At 47.9% G+C, this 9,505-nt stretch overlaps 1 protein-coding gene across 1 annotated transcript; it reads right to left on the minus strand.

Annotated features, from left to right (window-relative positions):
- Nucleotides 1-2,942: 2,942 nt before the first annotated feature.
- LOC121440061 (glutathione S-transferase Mu 4-like) lies at nucleotides 2,943-8,913 on the minus strand. Its single transcript, XM_041640789.1, has 8 exons — nucleotides 8,710-8,913; nucleotides 8,426-8,501; nucleotides 7,954-8,018; nucleotides 7,580-7,661; nucleotides 7,383-7,483; nucleotides 5,590-5,685; nucleotides 5,400-5,510; nucleotides 2,943-3,854 (listed from the first exon to the last, which is right to left on the minus strand). The coding sequence occupies exons 1-8, from the start codon at nucleotides 8,743-8,745 to the stop codon at nucleotides 3,765-3,767; spliced, it is 657 nt and encodes a 218-aa protein (XP_041496723.1). The 5' UTR covers nucleotides 8,746-8,913; the 3' UTR covers nucleotides 2,943-3,764.
- Between the last annotated feature and the right edge of the window lie 592 nt (nucleotides 8,914-9,505).

The following is a 9,505-nucleotide window of genomic DNA, read 5'->3' on the forward strand; positions in this document are numbered from 1 at the left end:
TGTGGTTTGATGTCTGCCTTGAGTTCTAGTAATATTTCTTTTACATAAGTAGGTGCTTTTATATTGGGGGCGTATATATTCAGGATTGAGACCTCCTCCTGATGAATTGTTCCTGTTATGAGTATAAAGTGACCGTCTCGGTCTCTTCTGATTGATTTTAGTTTGAAGTCAGTTTTGTTAGAAATTAGTATGGCCACACCTGCTTTTTTCTTAGGACCATTTGCTTGAAACACCTTTTCCCAACCCTTTACTCTGAGTAGGTGCCTGTCTTTGTGGTTGAGATGTGTTTCTTGCAAACAGCAGAATGTTGGATCCTGTTTTCGTATCCAATCTTTTAGCCTGTGCCTTTTTATAGGTGAATTGAGCCCATTAATATTAAGTGATATTAATGACCAGTGGTTGTTTACTCCGGTTATTCTTATTGCTTTTGGTAGTAGAGATTGTCTCCCTTCTTTGAGATGTGCTCGTGAAGGGTCATTAGATGCCTGGGTTATTGTAGGCAGTGTTGGCAGTGTTGGATTCCTTGGGTTGCGATTTTCCTTCTATTACTTTCTGTAGGGCTGGATTTGTGGCTACGTATTGTTTAAATTTGTTCTTATCCTGGAATGTTTTGTTTTCTCCATTGATAATGAATGATAGCTTGGCTGGGTATAGTAGTTTGGGTTTGCATCCATGGTCTCTTAGCTTCTGCAGAACCTCTATCCAGGACCTTCTGGCTTTCATAGTTTCCATCGAGAAGTCAGGTGTAAGTCTGATCGGTTTACCTTTATAAGTTACTTGCCCTTTTTCTTTTGCAGCTCTTAATATTTTTTCTTTAACCTGTATATTTTGTGTTTTGATTATTATATGGCGAGGAGATGTTTTTCTTTGATCCAGTCTGTTTGGTGTTCTGTATGCTTCTTGAATATTTAAGTGAATATCTTTCTTTAAGTTGGGAAAGTTTTCTTCCATAATTTTGTTGAAAATATTTTCTGGGCCTTTGAGCTGTGACTCTTCTCCTTCTTCTATTCCTATTATTCTTAGGTTTGGTTTTTTTATTGTGTCCCATAGTTCCTGAATGTTTTGTGTTGAGAATTTGTTGGCTTTGCTGTTTTCTTTGATCTGTTCGTTTATTTTCTCTATGGTGTCCTCAGCATCTGAGAGTCTTTCTTCTAGCTCTTGTATTCTATTGATTATGCTTGTTTCTGTAGACTCTGCTCGTTGGCCTAGATTTTCCATATCCTGCTGGTCCTCAGTTTGTATTATCTTCTTTGCCTTCATTTCAGTTTTCAATTCTTGAACTGTTTCCATTACCTGTTTGATGGTTTTTTCTTGGTTTCCCAGGGTATCATGTACGTATTTACTCATTTCTTCAAACTTTTTGTTATACTTCTCATCCATTTCTATAAGGGCATTTTTTACATGTTGTTTAAGGGACTCTATTATCTTCATAAAGTCGATTTTTTCCATTTCTTCTGTGTTAGGTTGTTCAAATACTTCTGTTGTAAGATCATTGGGTTCTGATGTTTTCATGTTGTTTTTCGGATTATTGGGAGAATTCTTGCCTTGGCGCCTGCCCATCTCCTCCTATTGATCCTATCCAATGGGTCCTCTTTGATTCGATTGTAGTAGGGCGATCTGCTCTCCTTATTGCACGCCTGTTCCCGCCGCTTGGGTCTGTCTCTGCGCAGGTCCCCGAAAGCCTCTTCCTGTATGCGGTGTTGCTCCGCCGCGTCTGGCCGCCGCCGCTCCGCCGCGTCTGGCCGCCGCCGCCGCTCCGCCGCGTCTGGCCGCCGCCGCCGCTCCGCCGCGTCTGGCCGCCGCCGCCGCTCCGCCGCGTCTGGCCGCCGCCGCCGCTCCGCCGCGTCTGGCCGCCGCCGCCGCTCCGCCGCGTCTGGCCGCCGCCGCCGCTCCGCCGCGTCTGGCCGCCGCCGCCGCTCCGCCGCGTCTGGCCGCCGCCGCCGCTCCGCCGCGTCTCCAAATGTTCCAATTATTGCACAAATTCACCAACTGTTGCCACCCATTGTATGTGAACCACTCTGCAGGGAATACGCTAGAATCTTGCAGGTTAGTCTAGAATCTTGCAGGTTAGTCGCTGTTCCACTAACTAATGCTTTGTCATGGTTCTACAGGCTAAGTGACTGGATGCTCACTTTGGGGCTATGACTTCCCTAGTCACGGGCAACAGACTAGGTTTCCTATTCCAGGGATGTTTTTCCTCTTGTTGAGCAGGCCTTAAGTCCAATGAGAAAACTGTTGGTTACCATCAAGGTATGTATACCACTACTGCACCGTAAGGGTTGCCACAACATGGCGGCCATTGCTATGGTTCACAGGCATCACAGCTGAGGGCTACTGTTGCCTGCCTCTTTTGGTAGCTTACATGGTACCTTCTTCCAAGATGAAAGGGAATTCTCAGAGGGAGGGTTTCATGTCAGATCCATCTGAGGAGCCTCTGGGCCCTGTGTCTGAAGTATGTAGCATGTTCAGCAATAGGAGAGGGCAACCAATGCCAGTGTTATAGCCTGTAATGTTCTGACAGACTCTCGGACAGCCCTGACCCGCAACTCAAAAAGAGGGTTGCTCATGACTGGTGTGAGTTTTGTTCAGCAGCTTTTGGCTCTTGGAGACAGCATTGTCAGCCCAGAGAAACTTCATTTTAGATCTGAGCAGGAGAAGCCTGAGCTAGGGAAGTTTGCAAAAGTGGGGGAAGAAGAACCAGGCGGGGTATGGATCCCTTCAAACGCTCTGACTTGGAGATCTCAAGCCAAAGGAGGTCATCTGGAGTGTTGAAGTAGAGCATGTACAAATGACTCCTGGTCAGAAAGACTGGATTCTTCTTAGCAGAAACACTCATTTCTGGGGGAGGCTGGCTGGGGCATATCTGAAATGAAATGTTCATGCTACAATTCTATGCCTATCCAAAGAATGCTGATATAAATGGTATGAAAAGACACCTGAAATTATGAAAGCATGAAGAAATTTATTTCACAGCGGCTCACAGAGATAGGGGATTAATCAGGTTGGTCCCCATCCCTGGTGACAGAGACAGGAAACTCCAGAGGCATCAGGGACAGAGGAGACAGGGTCCTGGTGACACATGGATATTACTGTTCCATACTAATGCGGGGCAGAGAGGATTCCGGCTTCCTCCTGGAGACTCCCCAGGCCTGGGTCCTCACCCCTGAGACCCGTATAAAGCCGAGCAGTGCTAGAGCATAGGCGATCCCAAACCCCCAAAGGCTCCCTTTGAGCTCCACAGAGCCTCCTGCAGCTGCCTGGTGAGAGGCTATCAGATGGCCTCAGGAAGTCCAACCCCTGCTTATCCAACCAGAATCCTTGCAAAACTCTGCCAGGTCAAGAGGCAGTCTTTGGAGGCAGCAGAGATAGCAGGCAGTGCAACCGAGGGCTAGGGTAGTCCAGGGCTAACAGTGGTACCTGACATAGTCCAGAGAGACCTCATACATCAGCATCTCTAGATTAGTAGCTCGCTAGAAGGCCCAGGCTGAGCTCTGAGTCCCAACTTTTCATGACATCACAGCAACTGACAGGTAAGACTGTCGGTCAAGTGGGTGCAGACAGCCACACTAGAAGGGCACTTTGCTGAAGGAAACTTAAGGCTTTAAAGGGCTTGAAAGGGCCAAGACTGGGTGAAAGAAAAGAAGACCCAAAACACTCTGGGGTCAGTAAGGGGACAGAAAGAAGAAGGAAGTGCCAGGGCTACAGGAAGCTCAAAGTTGCCAGAGCCCCAGGTCCCTCATCCCACCTCTTGCCCTGTTAAGGCTCTACTTATTCCCCCACGTGGCCCATCTTGAAAACAGAGGTCTTGAAATGAAGCTGCTACTCTTCATGTAGGCAGAAATCTTCTTCAGTCCCTGAGAGTTAGAAAAAAAAAAGAAAACCAAGATTTAGGTTTGCTCAGGGCCAGAGAGGGCAATCAACTTCCTCTTGCTCATACTGCTAGTCATTAGCACACATTTGGGATCAGCCTGGCCTCTGTCTCTCCAATGCTGTACTCTCTCCTGGCACTCCCTTCCTGCCCTCCCTAACAGGCCTTATCACACCATCTATACAGACCTGCTCCTTGCACACATAAACTCTATATTTCCTGAATAGGAATCTGGATGGAAAGGGGAATGGCTGGCAGATAACCCCTATCTTATCTAGTGACTTGGTAAAACCGGGGTCAAAGTTTATAGATTATAGTAGACCAGAAAAGTAAAGCCAGGCTTGCCCTAATCATTCCCTAAGGAGAAGGTCAACTTTTTGCACCTTGTATTGAGCCTCAACCAATCCTGTCTCCAGTCGTGATAGAGGGACCAGGGTCAATGACAGTTACATGTGCTATTTGTCTTCTACCAAGAGAGCGAGCCTCCAGAAAATCTCTAAAGAGTTCAGATGTCCGGAGCTGCCTATGATCAAGAGACCAAGTTCACACTGAGCCTAAAGCTGCAGCCTTCAACACTCCCCAGCCTCTTCCTCTCCTACTCACGCAGTTCAGACCAAATGACAAGAACTGGCTGAGAAATCACATCACTTGGTAAGGAATGAGACAGGAAAATGAGTTCCAGACTGAAAAGCCCATTGGACCTAGGTCTCCAACCCCCAATTTCTAATACAGAAGATGGCATAGATATCAAACAAGTAGTCTCCAGCGAAACAGGACTCCCCAGCACCCTGGTGGTACCACACACACACACACATCCCAGTCTGGTTTGCCTGATATTATCTAATACACATGGTCCCCAGGAGGGTCTAAGAACCACCTTTTCCTTTAATTCTGGGCATAACTTATGCCTCATACAAAAATCAGGAAACAGAAAAATAAAGTGGCGAATCTCACAAAAGGAACAGCTGGGATCACCATCTTGCCTTTGTGTAGGATGGTCAGACCCAGCATGCTACTATAATTAAAATAATAATTAAAAAAAAGGAACAGCTGGACACTCAAAAGGAAAAAATGAAAGGCCTGAGGGAGGAGAGCCCATGACACACACCTCAGGATTCAATTCTCTAACAGGAGCCTCACAAAGGTTCGGCAAAGCATTCAGCAGACCAAGCACAAGTATCCTTTACATCCTGGTACCTCACGTAACCCAGTCTGCAGCAGCTACCCGCTGCCCTGAGGAGCAGGAGCCAACAGCAACTGCAGCCCAGTTCTACTGCTGCAGAAATCTTGAGTGGGTAGGTAACCCTCCAGAGTTTCACATTTCCTTATCTGAGCTGTGGGACAGATGACTTCCCCACCCTTGTGGAAGGCTGTAAAGATGAACTTTGACAACAGAGACCAGGTGCTGAGCACAGATTCTGGGAGAAAGAGAGCGCTCAACTCATGCTACCTGCTCTTCACTTCATCTCCAAGACCAAGAAAACATTAGGGAAAAGTTGACAGCCAAGAGGAAGGAGGATAAGGGCATCACCTCAAAGCGGGCCATGAAGTCCTTCAGGTTTGGGAATGCGTCCAGACACTTAGGTTCGAATATACGGTTTAGGTCCAGGATATCATAAGCAAGGAAATCCACAAAAGTTATCTGCAAAAGGCCAAGAATGAGGGGGCATGAAATTCTGTGCCCCTGGAAAAATGACAACCCCCAGCTTCTTCTCTTTTACCTTTTCACCGACAAACCATGTCTGCTTCCCCAGGAATTGTGAGAAGAGCTTCATCATCCCAGGGAGCTGCTCCAGGTATTCTCCTTTCAGTTTCTCCTGAAGCAGAAACAGCTATCACCACAGAGTTCCCTGACAGAGCGACCAGGTCAGCAGTACCAGGCATGGTCCTACACGGGGTAGGAAGCCATCTCCACTAAGATGGCCCCAGGCTTTGATTCCACATATCAACACTTATTTACCGGATTCCATGGTAGCTCATGCCACCCTACAAATGCAATGGAAAAGCCAGAGAAGAAAAGGACAACTGTCCACAATGGGAAATCATCATTCCTGATGTCTAAACCCATGAGTGCCCAGAGCACTGTCAGACTCTGGGGCTGATGAGAGGCAGCACCAAAGAAGCAAGAACTGAAAGTAGGCAGAGAAGATGGGAGTTCCATATCATAGGTTCCAGAAGAATGAAATATACTTGAGTTTGCCCCATAAACTGAGGAGGATTTGAGGCTGAAGGAAAGGAGAGAAAGACCTTCAGGCACTTCCTGGGTTCCCTGTGAGTCTTCATCCTGGACTTCTTTTTCTGATCCATTGAGTGTACTTGTATTTAATGGACAGCAATGATATGAACTACCTGGTGAGGGCCTAAGCAGAGGGCACAGGTGGAGAACACTTGGGAAACATGACGTCACTATCTAGGGTTTCGGTGGACCCTCCAGTTTGCCCCTGCATGATCCAGAAAGCCCCAGTCCTGTCTCTCTCTCTCCAAGCCCTGCCCAGAGACTCGGAACTAAAAAAAAGGTACCAGGGCTGGAGAGATGGCTCAGTGGTTAAGAGCATTGCCTGCTCTTCCAAAGGTCCTGAGTTCAATTCCCAGCAACCACATGGTGGCTCACAACCATCTGTAATGAGGTCTGGTGCCTTCTTCTGGCCTTCAGGAATACACACAGACAGAACATTGTATACATAATAAATAAATAAATATTTAAAAAAAATAAAAAAAATAAGAAAAAGGTACCAAAAAGCCCAGTTCCATCTGCATTTCTGGTGAGCATTGCAGCTTCCTCTCCTGTTTCTGCCAGCAGCCCAAGTCCCTGTCTAAGCATTCAGCTCTTGACCATATCTGGGCACAAGCACAGCTTATAGTGGAGACATCATCACCCCGCACCTACAATCTATGTAATCTCCCTGCTTTCTTTTTGGCACATGACTCCTTTGGCCTCAATCTCTGGGAGTGGAGAGTCCACCCAGGAGTTGCTTTGCTCAAATAAACCTATTCTAGGACTTTTTCAATTCAGCTTGATCTGGTTTACTGTGTTGGCAGGGAAACCTATTATGGGGGTACAGAAGATATATTTTTTTTAATATTTATTTATTTATTATGCATACAATATTCCTTCTGTGTGTATGCTGCAGGCCAGAAGAGGGCACCAGACCTCATTACAGATGGTTGTGAGCCACCATGTGGTTGCTGGGAATTGAACTCAGGACCTTTGGAAGAGCAGGCAATGCTCTTAACCACTGAGCCATCTTTCCAGCCCAGAAGATCTATTATTGAGAAACTTAATGTCTGCTCTGGGAAGTCTGGACTAAGACAGGTAGGGCCTAAGTAAGAGTGTTCATTTGATATTTCAGTGTACTGGGGACTGCTGGTGATAACACAGAACACATCCTGGAGAATAAGTGGCTAAGGAAATCAGAAGGTAAATAAGACCTGTGCAGATGGGAATCGGAAAGAGCTGACTCCTGACCCAAACACTGCCTGGTCCAACCCAGCACGGGAGCAGGATGAGACTCACAAAGTCTGGGCTGTAACAGATTCTGGCAAGGTGATTGGTGACATCCATAACCTGGTTCTCCAAAATGTCCACACGAATCTTTTCTTCCTCTGTCTCTCCACCTGCAGCACACAAAGGACATTCACCATCAGCATCCCTCACCAGTCCAGACAAGGAGATTGTCCCCCATGCCCCACCCTGCAGCCAGCCCCACTCACACAGGTTGTGCTTGCGGGCAATGTAGCGCAGGATGGCATTGCTCTGGGTGATCTTGTGGGGCCCGTCAATTAAGTAGGGCAGCTGGAAAGACAAGCAGGGACAGTCAGATGGGATATAAGGTCCCAGCCTCACTTCCCTGGGTTAGGACAGACATGTGGCCATGTGGCCTGGCATTCAGCGAGGCTAGCATGGGAAGTCCTCCATGAACACAGTGCACACTGAATGGAAGAGCTGGGACACAGCCCATCACCCTGTGCAACCACCAGGAATGGGAGCAGGAGAGCAGAAGCTCTGACCCCAAACCCCCTCAGCCAGTCAAGGAGATGAGGTGAGGACGCCATGCCTTCCCCAAACCTCCCTTCCCTGCACCTACATTGGGAAAGTCCAGGCCCAGCTTGAACTTCTCACTCAGCCATTGGCTTCTATCATAGTCAGGAGCTGTGGTTGATAAGGTTACATAAAAAGAAATCAGCCTAGTGTCCAACAAGCCTATTCCAGGAACCCAACCTCCTAAAGCAGGGAATTGCAACCCACACACTGAATCTCACAACATAAGGTACCAGGGATGACAAGTGCTTGGGGCTGTGGGTCCTACATCTCTAAAACTTACAAACGGTTCAGGCAAGTCTTCATGGGGAATGTGATCTAATTTCAACTGCAGTGGGGACCCACCCTCCATTACCAGGATTCAGTATTAAGATCAAGCCCACCCTCTGGAGGTTTCTGGAAGAGGAAGATTCTAAGTCCACCTGGAGGAGCCCTGTCATGTAATGTAGGTCAGAAAAGGGCTGCTAAGCACCAATAGACAGGGGTAAGGAAGAAGTTTGACCAGAAGATGGCATTACCGCCGCCCATGACGTATCTCTTCTCCTCATAGCTTGTGTCTGTGTATTCCAGGAGCAGGCGAATAGCATGAGCCAGCTGTAGAGATAGGTCAGGAATGGGGTCTGGGGATTTCTATGTGACTTCACCTCCCGCCAAGTGAGTACACACAGGCGCACGCACCAGCAAGCACGTGTGCAGGATTCTGAGCCAGACAAGCAAAGGAATTCCTCTAGGATCCGCCCCCTCACCGCTTCCCTCATTCTAGCCCCGCGGCGATTGTTTCCACCGTCAGGTGGGCGCTCACCCCACGGATGTCCCAGTAACCCAGTGTCATCGGCATGGTGCTGGTGCTGTTGGTGTCAGGGATTGAGTCCACTGGTCTCCGGGATGAGCACCTTTGACTTTACTCTCCTCTATGATAGCTAGGCGGGGCTGGTGCCCGGTGTGGCCCTTCCCCAACAGGTTTTGCCCCCAGCTCTAGGCCTCTTCGCCTTCCCCTACGGAAGCATAGTTAATGAGCTCCACCCCCCAAAGCCAGGAAATCATCTGTGATTCCGCCCGAAGTCCCACCCCCATCCTCCAGCCCAGGGCGTTGAAGCAGAGCGTAGGCAGAATCGCTCACGTCCTGCTGCCCTGGGTGTGTGGCAGGGTCAGGTCACAGGGAGTCCCCAACCCGGGAGTGTTGATTAGGCACCTCATCCCTGTGGTCAAACAAGGCAGATTCCTGCAGGTTCTGCTGAGGACGGTTGTCCGGAGGTGATGTTTCTCCACTTGGCAGAGAGACGTCTCTGTTCAGAAGTACATGTGAACTGAGAGATTATTTCTATCAGAAAAATCTGATCCAAAAAAAGTTGGAAAATGCAAAATTGAAGGTTCATACATGGTCAGGATGTCTGCTTATATTATTCAAGGATTAAAACGAGTCACGTGTCTCTCAGCATGTGACCACCTGATTATAGTTACAGACCTAACACTTCCTGAAAGTTCGAAAGGTGCATAGGACCAGCGCGTGAGGAGCTCAGGGTCAGCTTCCAGCAATTGCCATCAAGAAAGAGATGCCTGAGGTGTCTATCACTGTTGTTCATAGCTGGGTATACTGT

Source organism: Microtus oregoni, unplaced genomic scaffold, assembly GCF_018167655.1.
Source record: "Microtus oregoni isolate MIOR12 unplaced genomic scaffold, Mior012 000000F_ref0000247, whole genome shotgun sequence".
Taxonomy (NCBI): Eukaryota; Metazoa; Chordata; class Mammalia; order Rodentia; family Cricetidae; genus Microtus; species Microtus oregoni.

What these genes read in the sequence shown, in the direction of transcription:
- LOC121440061 (XM_041640789.1), bottom strand. Translation starts at nt 8,745, where the DNA reads ATGCCGATGACACTGGGTTACTGGGACATCCGTGGG. An exon ending in TGGGCCTGGACTTTCCCAAT is followed by an intron (nt 7,662 to 7,953) that starts GTAGGTGCAGGG and finishes TTGTCTTTCCAG; the next exon opens with CTGCCCTACTTAATTGACGG. An exon ending in TCTGTTACAGCCCAGACTTT is followed by an intron (nt 5,686 to 7,382) that starts GTGAGTCTCATC and finishes TTTCTGCTTCAG; the next exon opens with GAGAAACTGAAAGGAGAATA.